Raw genomic sequence first — 16,157 nt, 5'->3', positions numbered from 1 at the left:
TAAAAGTTATAGGATGAATTTTGCAGACCAATTTGAACACCCCCCTTTAACATATCCTTCCTCTTTGCACTCTCTTTCACAACTTAGAATGAATGAGGAAAAAAGCTTTAAAAACTAAATTGCATCTACATGCAAAACAAAGAGCAGATTTGAGAATTATGAGATGACAGACAGCATGGAGAGATAGGAGAAAGAGGAAAGAAATAAAACAGGGGAAAATAAGAAAGAGGCAGGCCTGCGAGCCTCCAGAAGGTGAATAAGAATTTGCCTACATTTTATGTGAAAGTTTATCAATAAGACACACACTACAATAACTTTTGTAAATAATGTTATAGTGATTAAATGTGTACAAACATAACATTTAGTGGACCAGGTAACCCTCATCTGCAGAAAAGTTGCAGCAGAGATGAAAACTCTGCTAGGCCAGATTGGCTGGGTGAGGTTAGCCTCCAAACAGAATGATCAGATTTGCCTGCTGGGTTGCCAAAGAACTGCACAGTACATAGGGAATCCTCCAGGGCTATCAGCATCCATTTGGAGCCACATCACCAGGGTTTACATAGCACTTCATTGTCCCCAAACGTCCATAGCATGGAAGTGCACCACTTCCACGTTAATAAAGCCTTAAGCCTTATTAACATTTAAGACTTCTCCTCAGAGGACTGATCACAGGACAAGGTAGCTAACACAACTGGCAATCTAACACTGCTATCACTTACCACAAGCAGGCCCCTTTCCTATGTGCAGATGCCTGATTTGGGGACAGAGAAGACAGCACAGATTTCAATCTTCACAAAAAGGGGCAGAAACACGTGCAGATATTAAGACTATACAGCCCATGCTTTGTATGATCAGGAAATCATAAAGTTAAACAATAATGGATTTTGTTAACATGACTTGATTTTTTATGGTCACTCTCAATCTACTAACCAATTAAGTCCTAAATAGACATCTGAAATAAAACTCTTGTTCCCATCTCTTCTAAGACAATGAACTGATCTAATTGCATTTCTCAATAAACTCAATATTGCAAAAAATTCAAGTTATATATACTGAATCTTTCTTTCACAGCTATTCAAGATTAGTTTAGCTGGGTTTACCAAATACTCAGTGTTTATGCAAAGTGCATTAGGCACTTAATGGTTGCAACTTTAGATCTGTTAGTTCCAAAGGGTTAAAGTTACATTAAATCAGCAAAGCCAAACTTTATTGCCAGCAGTATCTGTCAGCACCTTCACTGGTCAGTCTAATCTTACATGTCAAAGAATTCATGCAAAATACATACCATAGTCAGAGACTGAAGCAGCACATCATTTTGCCAAATGCAGTTAGGCTATGTTGTCTTCAGAAGTTTTTGTCATCAGACACACTGCTGATGCAATTTGTGAATGGTGTATTTCCAGCATGGTCAGATTCCGAATCTTTTTTCAGACGTTGGCAAAATTTTTATGTGCTACACCAATGCCTCAAAAACCGTGACCCATGGCTCCCCTGGAGAATCATGAAGGGTTCATGGGAGAGCCACGAGTGTATGAGAAAAATTTTTTTTTAGCAGATATGCCCATTTTGGGTTTTTCCCTAATTAAGAGACTATTAAACTAAGCTTAGAAATCACTTGGGTCTTGTCCTCCTGCTGCTACCACCACCATGACTGGAAGCATCTCCATGATCTCCATTCCTGCAGGGGGCCCTCAGCAGAGAGATTTCCTGCTGTGGGAAGTATTCACCAGAAATCTCTGCTGAAGGCCCCCTGCTGAAGCCAAGTGCACAGAAAGGCTCCCAGCGCCAGCAGCAGCAGCACCACTGCACTAGCATGTAGCGGTAGGGGGCTGAGGCTGAGACAGGTGAGTTTTATTTTTATAATGGAAATATTTTTACCAAGTGCTAAGCATACATGTAAGCAAACATTCAGCTAAAGACGATTTTAATAAAGTTAAACAGAAAAGGAAGGAAGTAGATAATATGGTGATAGTTACATTATGTTTGGGTTTTCAGATCTTGATACTACTTTGGAAAGTCCACAGCCACAATGTATCATTTGTTTTCAAGCATTAGTAAATGAAAGCACAAGGCCAGGAAAACTACAGCAACATTTAGAAAGCAAACACCTAGAATTTGTAAATAAGAGCTGTGACTTTTTCCTTTGGAAACAAGAAGAATTAAGGAGGCAAAAGAGCAATGTCTAAATAAGCAATTGTTCCTCAAAAAGTCTTAGAAGCATCTTATGTTGTAACCATGCAAACTGAAAAACATAAACAAGACCCTTCTACGAGCAATAGACATGAATAGAATTATGATTAGGAAACAAGAAACTATAACACTGAAAAACATTCCTATGTTAAATACCACAATCCGTCAACTTGCTGATGGATCTTACAGAAAACATCCAGAATCAGCGGACAGAACAAGTTAAGAACAAGATCCTCAATAAATTCACAGTGGATGAAAGTTTTGAAAGGGGGGCTGTGCACTGATGGGGCAGCAGCCATGATGGGATAGAAGAGTAGGGTTGCAAAATGAGTAAAGAAAGTGGCACCAGCAACAATTTGGACTCACTACATGATTCACCTCCAAGCTTTGACATTTAAGAAGCTGCAACGTGAAGTATGCGAGGACCTCAACAGTTACCAAATTTATTAATTCCAGGCAGCAAACAGACATTTTTTTATGATGTGAGAACAGATGGGCTCTGACCACAATTGTTTCACAGAGAAGTCACATGGGAAAGCTTTACATGTCTTTGAGCGACAAAAATCAGAATTTTCCTTCTTGGGAAAACAGACCTTGCAGATTACATGTGTAATGCTGACTTCTTGACTAGATTAGCTTACCTAGTGGAAATATTTGACCGACTGATGCATTGAACCTAACTTCAAGGAGGAAAGCAAATATACTAGATATGAAAGGAAACCAGGCAATTCATGAAGCAACTTTTTCTTTGGAAATGCCACATTGAAAAGGGAGTTACCAAGATGTTTCCAGTGTTACCACACTTTTTAACAGAACAGAGTGGAAGTAATCAAAATGCCACTAAAGTCTAAATATTGACTCATTTGTCTGAGTTGTAATCCCATTTTGATTAATATTTTCCTAGATTTGAACATTAATTTTGTTACTGATTGGATTAAAAACAGATTCTTGGTAACACACTACTCCATACCAACCTTAAGTATCACACTGTCAAGTGATCACTTGTAGAAGTTTTCAAATATAACAATCCAGGAATTCTGGATTTCTGTTAAAAGACAGTATAAAGAACTCAGTGATGAAACTCTGAAAGTGCTGCTCCCATTCACTTCCAGTTATCTTTGAGTCTAGGTTTTTACCCATGATTTCTGTGAAAACTAAACACAGAAATCATTTAAATTTGGAAAACACTGTGCAACCATACAGCTCGAAATAGGACCATTCTTCTCATTAAAATCTTCAGCTGTGTCCAAACATGTCAAAAAATGCATAATTTTCAAATTATTGTTTTAAAAATCTGGATTAGATCACATTATATAATTAAACCAAATGAACAGTTAAATGAAGGCCCCAAACCAACCGAAGTAGTGGTCCCTCTTGAAGCTAGTGTCCTGAGACAGTAAAAAAAATGGTATTTAGTCGTGGGGAGCCACCAAATTGTACAGTATCTGTAAGGGAGTTGCAGTACTCAGAAGTTTGGGAACAATGGTGCTATACAAATTGTTTGAGACTATATTTAACATCTCCAAATTATAAAAAACAGCCTTTGTTCTGTTGAATTATGCTTATTGTATTAAAGAATACATCACGGGTGACTGATTTTTCCAAAAAGTGAAGGGGGGAGCACAAGGCCCCACCCCCTCCATGACCCCGCCCCTGCCCCACCTCTTCCCCTGAGGCCCTGGCCCCCAGCCAAGCCGGAAGGCAGGCCAGGGAGCCCAGGCCCCTCCACCTGCCTGGGCTGGGGGGACCCCCCGCCCCCGAGAGCAGTTCTCAGCCTCTGTCCCTGCCCAGGGCAGATGGAAGATCTGCAGCTCCCTATGCAGCTCTTACTCTGACCCAGTTTTGGCTTCCAGCCTGACCAGGGGCAGGCTTCAGCCAGGCCATGGTAAGAGCCTCCCAGGCAGCTGTGGGAAGCCGCAGACCCTCCATTTGCCCGGGGCAGGGGATCCAGGGGGTGTGGACACAGGCCAGGGGCTGCTCTCGGGCCCCCCAACCCTGGGCAGGTGGAGGGTCCATGGCTCCCCACAGCTTCCCATGCTCCCCGGGCCATTTTTACCCTGGCCAAGCTCCAACTTCCGGCCTGGCTGTTGGGGGGCAGGGCCGGGCCTCGGGGAAGAGATGGGGAAGGGAACCAGGCCCGTGGTGAAAAGTGGGTGGGCTATGGCCGCTTGACCACCACCCCTTTCCATCGCCCCTGGAATACATTTTTAATTTGGTTTCTGAAACAAGCTTCTAAGGCCTAGATCCACGAAGGAACCTATTGCTCCACAACTGCCACCCAGGAGAATCCTCAACCAAAAGTTAGGCCCCGAGGCTCCCTATACAATGCAAGGGAAGAGTTAGGCTTCTGAAAAAGATTCACAGATGCCAGCATACTGAGTGGCAAGTCACTAAGATCTTAGGAAATGCTGAGGAGAGGGGCATGGCCTAACTCCTGTTCATCGAAAGCTAATTAGGCAATATCGATGCTAGGGATTCACAGCTGTGAAGCCTCTCCTGGAGTTAGGCGCCTACGCCAGGTAAGCAATTCCCCACAAAATACCAGAGAAAGAAAAAGTGAGAGCAATACCGCCAACCCCATTATAGCAAACAGCATAGTGGTTAGGGCATTCACCTGGAAGGTGGGAGACCTGTTTTCAAATCCCTACTCTGATCAATTTGGTGCAGGAACTTGAACTTGAGTCTCCCATATCCCAGGAAGTGCTCTAAAAGTAGGGGTATGGAATCACCCTGCTCCTGGCTGTCTTTTCTGGTTTCCAGATTGGGCCATGATAAGAGGAACAGCAGCAGCATTCACTTGAGATATAACTCTAATGTTGTTCCTAACCCAAGTGCTACTGATGCTTGAACTAGTAATGCTATAGGGTCTTGGGTCCAGATTTTTAAAGGCATTAGGCATTATTCAGCTAAACATCACAGCACCTAAATACCTTTAAAAGTAAGTGCCTTTGCTAATCTACACTGCTAATACATACACGCTATGCTGCTTGAGTGACATTTTGCAGCATGACTGCTCTCACTCAAGCTCAGCTAACTCAACAGGAGTTAACTCATGGGTAGATAACTTGAACTAACGCTGCAGTCAAGCCCAAAGCCACTGAGACTTGCAAAAGTGACCTGCAACTGCTATAGAGCAGAAATGCAGTTTCCACTATTGTCTGCAATTTTACAAATAAAATCCTTTGTGCTTAATATTCAATTATATTATTCAGCATAAAAGCAATTTTTCTTAAAGTCTGAGCAAAATTCATTGAGCTGGTTTTGAATTATCCAAGTAAGAAAAATTGCAATTTCCCTATTTGTTCCAATCAGAAATTCTGTATTCATATAACTTTAAAAGTGTGAAATATCAGTTCAAAATTTGGCTGTAAATCTCAAGGTGACTTAAAAAGACAAATAAAATTTGAGGAAAACTGATTCAAAATTAAAATCATATCTGTTTAAAGTTGACCATGTTGTGCATGCACACCAGAATTTTAAGTGCATTCTTAAGTGAAGAAATAGTTAGTAATAGGGCTGTCGATTATTCACAGTTAACCCATGCGATTAACTCAAAAAATTAACTGTGATTAATCGCAGTTTAAATTGCACTGTTAAACAATAGAATACCAAATTAAATTTATTAAATATTTTTGGATGTTTTTCTACATTTTCAAATATATTTATTTCAGTTACAACAGACTACCAAGTGTACACTGCTCACTTTATTTTTTATTACAAATATTTGCACTGTAAAAATGATAAACAAAAGCAGTATTTTTCTATTCACCCTACGCAAGTACTGTAGTGCAATCTAGATTTTTTTTTGTTACATAACTGCTCTCAAAAACAAAATACAAAACTTTAGAGCCTACAAGTCCACTCAGTCCTACTTCTTGTTCAGCCAATCGCTAAAACAAACAAGTTTGTTTACATTTACAGGAGATAATGCTGCCCTCTTCTTATTTACAAGGTCACCAGAAGACATGGTACTTCGCATGGTACTTCTGTAACTGGAATTGTAAAGTATCTACGTGCCAGGTATGCTAAACATTTGTATGCTTCTTCATGCTTCGGCCATCATTCCAGAGGACATGCTTCCATGCTGATGACCCTCGTTAAAATAAATAATGCGTTAATTAAATTTGTGACTGAACTCCTTGGGGGAGAATTGTATGTCTCTGACTCTTTTTACCCGCATTCTGCCATGTATTTCATGTTATAGTAGTCTCAAATAATGACTCAGCACATTTATTCATTTTAAGAACACTTTTGCTACAGAACTGACAAAACGCAAAGAAGGTACTAATGTGACATTTCTAAAGATAGCTACAGCACTTGACCCAATGTTTAAGAATCTGAAGTGCCTTCCAAAACCTGAGACGGATGAGGTGTGGAGCATGCTTTCAGAAGTCTTAAAAGAGCAACGCTCCGATACGGAAACTATAGAACACAAACCACCAAATCAACCTTCTGTTGGTGACATTTGACTCAGATGACAAAAATGAACATGTGTCAGTCCACATTGCTTTGGACTGTTATCGAGCAGAACCCGTCATCAGCACAGGTGCATGTCCTCTGGAATGGTGGTTGAAGCATGAAGGGACATCGGAATTTTTAGCACATCTGGCATGTAAATAGCTCTACAACAGTGCCAGGTGAACACTAGTTTTCACTTTCAGGTGATGTTGTGAACAAGAAGCGGACAGCATTATCTCCTGCAAATGTAAACAAACTTGCTTGTCTGAGCGATTGGCTGAACGAGAAGTAGGACTGACTGGACTTGCACGCTCTTTTATTTTTGAATGTAGTTATTTTTTGTACATAATTCTACATTTGTAAGTTCAACTTTCATGATAAAGAGATTGCACTACAGTACTTGTATTAGGTGAATTGAAAAACATTCTTGTTTTTTACAGTGCAAGTATTTGTAATCAAAAATAAATATAAAGTGAGCACTGTACACTTTGTATTCTGTGTTATAACTGAAATGGAATATATTTGAAAAATTGGAAAACATCCAAAAATATTTAAATAAATGGTATTCTATTATTAACAGCACAATTAATCACAATGAATTTTTTGGTAGCGCAATTAATTTTTTTGATCGCTTGACAGCCCTAGTTATTAACATAACACGTATTAATAAGTCCAAACCTCCACAGCCCTGCCATGCCACCATTCCTAAACTACACATGGATTCCCCCCCCCCAGGTAGAACAAAAAGAGGAAAATTCTAAAACAAACAACTCCATTAATACTAGATTAAATTGGGAAATGAAGCATTAAATTCAAGAAGTTATACAACCTAAGGTATCTTCTTCCATATTACCTTAGTCTCACTGCACATATGTGTTAGTGAAGGGTTCATGTAGCGTTCATGCACCTGGAAACAGTCAGGGCACACCCTGACTGTTGTGTAGGAGCAAAGCACACATTGCTCTGTTCTGTCCAAGGACATGGACCATGAAAACATGGACCATCTGGGAAGTCAAAATAAGGACATCAGCCGTGGGAAGCTTCCTCGGCCGAAGCTCAAGGCCTGAGAATAAAGATTGTAGTAGATAGAGGCTAGTAAATAGGAATATTAATCAAAGTCATATTATTTCCTTTGTTGATGCCTTTTGCGGTCGGTTGGGGTATGTGATGCGCAGGGGGGGAGAGAAATAAAAGAGGTGGAAAAGCTGACAGGGGCAATCCCATCAGCAGACCAGCCTGCTTGCTTGCCTAAAGCTGTGTCCTGTCTTGTATTGAACCGCCACACGTTAGTATATAGGCCTGTCTCTTAGCTTGGGATAAGATTTTGAGTTTGATTTTTGATATTTTTATATCCTTACTAATATGTGAACCAAAACACCATGTGTTGCTTCTGCCTAACCAGACAGCGTTTATAGCACAATGAGAAGAGATAAGGAAGAGAGTTTAAAGTGTTGCTGGGTATGGTGGGAGCTTAATATACGAGCGTACACTTGAAGACTGCCTCGACTCCTATCTCAAGGCAAGGTCAAGAAACCAGTCTGGAAGGACAAGAGGGAATGTGGGGGGACGCATCAGAAATACTAAAAAGCCAGAGAAAAGGTGACCCTGGCCAATACATAGCCTCACTCCTTACCCTTCCCATGAGGGTAAAGGAGGTGGTACCAAAGCCCCCAGACTCACAATCCTCCAAAACGGAACATGACCATAAATTGTAAGGGATGGGACAGGGGCGTGCACTACAGGTATAATTAAGCCTGCCAAGAAGAAGGAGGTGGGAAAAAAGGGGACAGGAAAGGTTCTGTGGCATATAGAGCTATGGATATGCTTGCTTGCTTAACCCCAATAAACATCGCTTTGCCTGCACTTCAGGTCTTTTGCTTTCTGTCTGCATGACAAGAACCAAGGGAGGGGCAAAGGGAAATCCCTTAACATTATGATGTATTCTCAATTCCCTGTTTTCTTTGCTAAATGTCAATTTCAATGGTTTAACTGGGCAAAAGTAAAGACAACATGGCCTGGTATTTTTATAATTTCAAACAAATGCTCACCTGGTGGAGGACCACCAAATTTTCTTTGTCCATTTTCTTGAACCATGCTGTAGCCAGTCTTTTCCATCAAAGCTAGTAAGGCAGCCTCATTCTGAGTACCAGTTCGGATTTTGCCACATCCATTTGTCACATCTGTATTTTCGTCGTGCATATTTGCAATATCTTCAACAAAACATTAAGATAAAATTTCATAATACATAATTCCAAAGTAACCCATATACAATAGCTACTAAAAGCCAGAAAAGTAACAGCATAAGTTATTTTAACTTTACCTCATGAAATTCCTCCCTTGCAGAAACAAACTTTTTTGTTCTAAACTAGCATGTTATCATCATCCATATATTTTCTCGCAAATATAGTCCCATTTATTACAATAAAATTACGCATGAGACTACAGTACACATAGCAGTAATAATCTGTAGGATATAGCCTGAAATTTCTGTTTTACCTTGTTTACTCGCCAATGGAGTGTCACAGGGTGGCCAAGTGCAGCGCTTTCTGCCACAGTTTCCCCTAATGTCATTAATAAATTCACCAAGGCTTTATGTAGGAAACAATGCCCCTTCTGAGGGATCTAGTTTATTAACCTAAAACCCAATGAAAATTAAGTAAGCCTTCACCCCAGGATCTTAGAGTCAAGTATCAGTTTATCCATTCCCACCTGGGTCCACCATTCCCTTCCAACCCGGTTCGCAGCTCAGTACCTTTCCTGGAGTCAGGACTCCTGCCACTATGGAGAGCCAGAGGTCTGCCGAGATCTATTCACTGCAGCTCTTCTCTGGGGCAGCATGTAGTTCCTGACAGGCTGAGCTTCCTGCTACTGTTTAGGAGTTTCCTATCCCTCATAGAACAGCTGCCAGGCCCTTGCTGCATTTACAAATCCCCGCAAATGCATGAAATAAGGACCCTTACATTTTTAGTAATACCATCCTGGATTACAAACAGCCTTACTTATATCCTTCATTAAATGCTGCTAAAAGTGATTTAGTTCACAACTAGGTGGTATTTCTGGGGCCTGGAAACTTGCAAGGGGGCCAGAGGGTGCAGTGTAAGAAGCAACATTGAGGCAAGGTCAGACTGGAGTCAGGACAGCCTCTGTTAAACCTCAAGATGCATGTTGCTGCCTCTGAACATTAATTACTACTCACTTTCTTCAAACATAGCTTATTTTGCAGCTATCAACAAGACTTTGAAAAAAGCGGGGTTAGTAATTCTATCATCAAATATTTCAAGCAATCATGTCATGGTACAACCTTAACTCAGTTTAGAAGGATTTAAACTACAGGACTTCAGAGTTTCCCTACAATATTTAAAACACGCTCAGTTCCAACTGATCTTTAAAGAAAAGTTCAACTTCAATTTAACAATCAATTTTAAGAACACCCAAATGATTTTTTTAAAATTTCTATTAACAAACTAAGTTTGAGACTTTCACTACTATAATTTTAATGTCAGCAATGTTTAAAATGAGCAAACCAGTTCTGAAGCAGAGAAAGACACTATGCTTGCACAAGTGAACAAACATAAAAACCAAAATGTGCTCATGCTTAATATACAATTTTAAAATACTATCATAAAAGTAAAAAAAAAGTCATTTTTTCCTAAGCAAGCAAATGCCCTACTCCTCAAACAAAACTATTAGATAAATATTCATCTAATTTACTTAATCTATTATACCTCACAATTTTAGGGAAAGCATTTTGTATGAAGAATATTTCCAGGAACAATGTTTTTTTAAATAAAAATAAAGGAAAAGAGAATTACTTCAAAAACCACTAACATTAAGGCCCTGATTTCCAAAGCAGCCTCCACTTGGAAACCTTGTGTGTAGGGTACAAACTTACATGTATACATTTTTCAAGCAGAAAAACATTGCATGGGTAAATGTTAGGCTAACACCTACACAGACAGGTACGTTATTTTGCCTGTGTTAATTGAAATTAACACACACATCTGAAGGTATAAGTGTTTGAAAAAAGTAACCATAGAAACAAGGCTTCTATTTGAAAATACAAGCTTAAATACATATCACACATAACTAAAGACATTTTAATTCATTGGTCTATTTATTATTTTATTACTATTTATTATTGCTCACCCCATCCTCTCCTCCGTTCCTTTGCAATAAAATGGAGATTAAGACAGGCATGAGGGAAAAGAAAGAGGAATAATTCTGTCCCGGTAATTCCTGGATAGTGATGATGATGATGGTGGTGGTGGTAAGGGTGACATGATTGCAGCTTGCCACACAGGCTAAGTTAGGGCTGGTCTATGCTGAAAATTTACATTGGCATAGCTCTGTCTATAGGGCTCTACACCCCTGACATAGTTAAGCCAGCCTAACCCCCAGTGTGGACGGTGCCAGGTTTACAGAAGAATTCTTCCATCAATTTAGCCACCCCACTGCCTCCCAGGGAGGTAGCTTATTTACAACAAAGGGAGAACCCCACTGGCAAGTGGCTGCGCTCAGGAGCTGTAGCTGTTTAGGTGTAGACATAGCCTGGGTTACTTTTACCGTGGTTGGCAGCGTGCAGGTCACGCGTGCCCAAAAGGAACAGTGGTCACTCAGCAGACCCTGGCTTGGCAGATGCACGTCTCGCTGCTGATGGGACACCACAGGGGACGATTAGATTTTCCTCTGCTTCACCCAGTCCAATCAAGCTGGCAGGAAGGGGGTGGGGATATCTGTGGAAACAACCGAGCACATCAAGACCTACGTGGTGGGGATGGGGCACGTTATATTTGATGCGGGGGGAGGGGCTGGTTGGCCGGGCACGGGGAGCTGTGGGATTGGGGTGGCTGTACACGGCGCTGGAGGCTGTGAGAAAGAGGCAGGGGAGGCGGACCAAGGCGCTGGTGCGGGGCAGAGGTGGCATGGGAGTAAGTCCCAGGGTGAGAAGGGTGGCACGGGAGAGGCTCCCCGGGTCTCTTGGTGCTGTCTCGGAGTCACTGGAGCAACAGTCACAGCGACGCGTTTCCATCCAGAGCCCTACGCCCGCTTCCCCCCACGGGGCTTCTGGGGCCGCACCCGCGCCGGGCTGTCAGCCGCCGCCCATCCCAGCGGCGCGGCAGGGACCTCAGGCTGAAGATACCCGGCCCCACCCGCCGAGGTGGGACCGTTACACAGAACGTTGAACGGCCCCCCTCCCGGGAGAGTTTTACCGCCAACGGCGACTCCCGGGACTGGGGACGGGGAAATGGCAGCGCGAGCACCTCGCGCCTCACCCGCCACCGCCCTTCTCGCGCGCGTGATATTCGGCGCCACCACCACGACCGACTTTCCCACTCTTCGGCGCGAGGCACCATCTAACGCCCCAGCGCCCCAATCAGCAGCCGCCCGAGTAGGCACCTGACAAAATTGACAGGCGCCGGCGACCAATCAGAACATGTCGAGAGCCGAGAAGGGCGGGGAAAGCTTTTAAAAACCTTGGAGGTTGAGGGTGGGTGTGCGACCAATTAAAAAGAGGGTATGAAGGAGCCAATGAGAGAGGTGCTACCATCTGAGTGCGGCTTTGAAAGAGAAGGGAGGGGGTGTGAAGTGCGCGTGGGCAGGCTTGTTATCTTGACGCTGAGAAAAGTCATAGCCGTGTTTCTGAAGCCAGGCTGGAGGCCCAGTGTCCTATGTGAATCCCAGCCTGCTAGGGTACAGCATGTGCATCCCCAGGGCTGCAAATACAGCCAAAGTGAGGGGAAACCTCTGCAGTTTGTGGTTTTTGCTCAGCTTAGTGTGACTTCATTTTTACTAATGTATTGCAACATAAATGGGGGGGGGCACGATGGAGTGTCTGGTAACTGTTGAGCTTTTCTGAAAATCAGACCATTGCTGAGTGAAAATGTCAAGTTGCAATCAGACTAAGATACATTTTCACAGGTTTTGATTTACAAATCCAATCTTAAACAGCCTTGCTAAAAGGTAGCACATCGAGCAGGTGCAAAGTTACCTGAAACAAAATTACAGAAACATTCACAAAAAGAATCAGTTTTATACAACTCTATTGGTACCAGTTAATAACCACTGAAAATTACAAAATAGGTGCATAGCAGGAGAGAGAAATTTAAAATTATTTTCTCTCTCCATTATATTAAATTAAATAATAGAGCTAGGCATCTCTTAAATGCCGCAGCAATGTAGCAATTCGAGGCCACATAATTTGTACACAGTACTTTCAGAACCACAACAAAATTCCTCAGGGGTCAGAGCATGGCTGCAGAACCATACCCATGTCATATACATTTGATGGGTATCCATCAGCTGCACCAAAAGTCTGTAAAGTTTGTTGGTTGTGGGCAGTTTAATTTGCTGTTACAAAGTATTGTGTACTTATTGCACCCAGATTGCACAGCAATGAGGGCATTAAAGAAAAAGCATATAACTTTTAACTCATTAAAGAAGTTCCCCATCTTTAATATTGAAATGCTAAATTTCATATTCCAGTGAATCAGAGAAATTATAACTCTAGTCCCTATAGTAACGTGCTTCAGTACTTCTAGTCTAATTTTAAATGGGTTCCAATTTCTAAGTCATTTCTAATTTGGCATGGTAGACAATTCAGCTTATCAGTTTTTTTTTTTAAAGAGATGGTTTGTTCCATTATTGTTATTAATGGAATAGTGCTTTAATGATATGTTTGACATTTAATACTTTTAACAGTAAAAGCTTAATAGTGTACCCAGTGATATCATTTTTCATGGAGTGTCACCACATTTTCAGTGCAGGGGCCTACAATCATTTTCACCTCATCCAAACTAGTCATGACATCTCTAACATGAGGGAATTGAGTGTATGTAATGTTAACAAGCCAGTGCCTTTTGGCAGCAACTCAGGCTTTCCACTGCCTGAGATCAGTTACTACCCAATAAGAAATTCCATTTTAGTTATTGCTATTTTACAGTATGCTAAGTATATTTCTTTTCTAACTTTAAAAAAAATCTGAGTGGGTTTCTCTGGATTCTGTGCATGTGAGATCTCATTGTGTGGGGCTGTACCAGACACTTCCGGAGTATTGCTGTCTGCCATTGTAGTGTACAGAAACTGAATAATATTTCTTTAAATAGTAAATGAATACTATCCAATTTCTATCCACAGCAGCCAATAGATTGCACAAATTTATTGTCAGCCTTCCTTTTATTTTATAAAATGGCTGGAATGAAAGAGAAAATCTAATTGGCTGAAAGCATGTTCCAAACCTATGTCATTATCTTGCAGTAAACACCGATGTCAAAACTATCCAACCTCTTCATCAAGAAGATTACTAAAACACATTTTTATTAAACAGTTTTAAACCTAGTTAATTTAAATCTTCTATGCACTTGTGTAAGCGTATCAAATAAACAGCAGTATGTGCATGAGAAGTGAGTTCCATCTCCATTCCTTCTCCTCTCTCTCCTTCCTTTTACCTTCTTCTCTGGCTCTTCCTTATTCCATTGCCCCTCCTCCTTCCTTCTCTTAGGTAACACTTGTTGGGAGTAGGTCTTTAAAAGAGAAGCTGCTGCCCTTGCTCCACTCAAGAGTTTGTCAGTAGTCAAGCTTCAAAGAACAAGTGATATAAGTAGAAGGGTAATTAAAATCATGCCCACCTCTACTAAAACTGCCAACAAGTGTGACAATATCAGCTGTGATAACTGTTTTTTGACATAGACACCTGTCCACTGGAACCAAACTGAGACCACCGAACTAATGCCAGGTTTAACTCTGCTGGTTTTGATGTACAACTACTTGGAGGACAGGAGAACAAGACCCTGATTGAGGAAATCATCATTAGTCAGCAAAACACTTAATCCTATGCTTAAGTGCTTTTCTGAATCAGGACTTAAGTACAGCTATGTTTTAATCTTTTTAGGCTTGATAAGCAAAGGCTTAAATAAAGAGGTGTAAAAGGTGCATTTTACAATAGAGTTACTTGCTCTTTACAAAATACATTTGGCATAAGTTCTAGCTAAAAAAGTACCTGGAATCACAAGTAAAATGTGCCATTTGCCTAGGGGCTATATCCTGCACCCATCAATATCAGTGGGCCCTAATTTACTATATGAATGTGGCAGATCTGTTCACAACTCTCACTGATCTGAAGCGTGTAGAAAAAGGGTAGAATATTGCATAGATCATTCCATTTATTCCCTTGGGTATATTTGAGATCTTTCCCCATTCATCTTACTTCTGTCAAGTGTGAAAGTTGCTTTTCCTTTCTTTGCCAGCTATTTTAACTAACTATAGTAAATAATTTTGTTCTGTTTTGTTTGGTTGGAATGTTAGCAAGTCTCATCACATATTTTCCTAGAGTAGACTATTATTACAGTTATAATACATTTTTATAGAAACATAAGGTTTTTTGTCAGAGTAAATTTTACTATGTCCCGGAGCTGGAAAAGCTGGTATGTAGCATTTCTGCACTCTGACAAGTTTGATGTGAAGGTAGGGCAAATAGTTTAAAAGGAAGCAGACATCCTTTGAAGTTTAGACAAAGGTCTCTACAGAACCTAGACCTAAAATGTAATCTATGTAATTGTAAATCTAATTATAGTAAACAGTCTATAAAAAGCTTTCAATTCAATCCATCAATACATTTTATTTTAGTTTCCATTTCATCAGGTAGCTGCAAATACTTGTTTAGTGGAATCATCCTATATAAAGTTATACTGCCTCAAGGGTCTTTCTTTTTCAAGAGTGCCATTTACTCTTGTACAGTTTGCTTCTTTAAAAGAGTAGATTTTTTTCATTATGAGCTATGGAATTCTGATACTATTGAAGGAGTCATTAGAAGAAAACATTTTATATCACTTTCTTCCTCTTTTGATGTGATTACCTGTTCTCAGAGCGAGGAATACATCTGTGGAGAATAGGTCAGTAGACTCTGAATTTGTACATGTATATGTACAATAAATGTTAAACATAGATCTTGGGGAAAATTCTGCACATAGTTACACAAGCATCAATTCAGAGTAATTTCAATTAAGTAAATGTAATTACTCCAGATTTATGCCAATACACCTGAGTGCAGAATTTGCCCTGTAACTTTCTTTATTTCAGCCACAAGAAGGATTTTAAAAAGAAAACCATACATAAACAGATGTATAAAACTTTTAATAACGTGTTTGTGTTATTTCCCGCACTGCAGAGTCAAATTCGTCTCAGCATGGTAGACACCTACTACTTTGTATATTGGCCTGTGGATTAGAGCACCTATTTGTTATTGCCACCTTGTGTATCTGCCTCCAAAATCTTTTGCCCCTATGGCCAAGCAGTGCCCGCAGTCAATCAATAAGAAAAATCATTGTTTCGTTATGGTAGCTCATAGAAGTAAAGAAGCTGACTGGAAGTATTGGGAGGGTGGGGGAGAAAAAAGGAAAAAGATGATAATATGAAACAGAAATGAAAGTCAAAAAATGGAAGGGAAGAAAAGGAAAAAGATGGCCTAAAGGACTAGGGAGGTAGAGAACAACTTTCTTTCGCTACTTCCTGTC

The 16,157-nt window shown here is 40.7% G+C and overlaps 1 protein-coding gene across 3 annotated transcripts in view; it reads right to left on the bottom strand.

The window, feature by feature from the left end:
- RBM46 (RNA binding motif protein 46) overlaps positions 1-12,003 on the bottom strand; it is a 42,806-nt gene extending 30,803 nt beyond the window's left edge. For all 3 annotated transcript variants that reach the window (XM_084625540.1, XM_084625541.1, XM_084625542.1), the window contains exons 1-3: positions 11,922-12,003; positions 11,212-11,381; positions 8,697-8,858 (exon numbers count right to left, since the gene is read on the bottom strand). In XM_084625540.1, coding sequence (XP_084481666.1) covers positions 8,697-8,847 — 151 coding nt within the window. In that variant the 5' untranslated portion in view covers positions 8,848-8,858; positions 11,212-11,381; positions 11,922-12,003. The remainder of the gene's footprint in view (positions 1-8,696; positions 8,859-11,211; positions 11,382-11,921) is intronic.
- Between the last annotated feature and the right edge of the window lie 4,154 nt (positions 12,004-16,157).

Source organism: Lepidochelys olivacea (genome assembly GCF_965140295.1).
Source record: "Lepidochelys olivacea isolate rLepOli2 genome assembly, chromosome: 4".
Taxonomy (NCBI): domain Eukaryota; kingdom Metazoa; phylum Chordata; order Testudines; family Cheloniidae; genus Lepidochelys; species Lepidochelys olivacea.
This window is presented reverse-complemented; position numbering and strand designations above follow the sequence as displayed.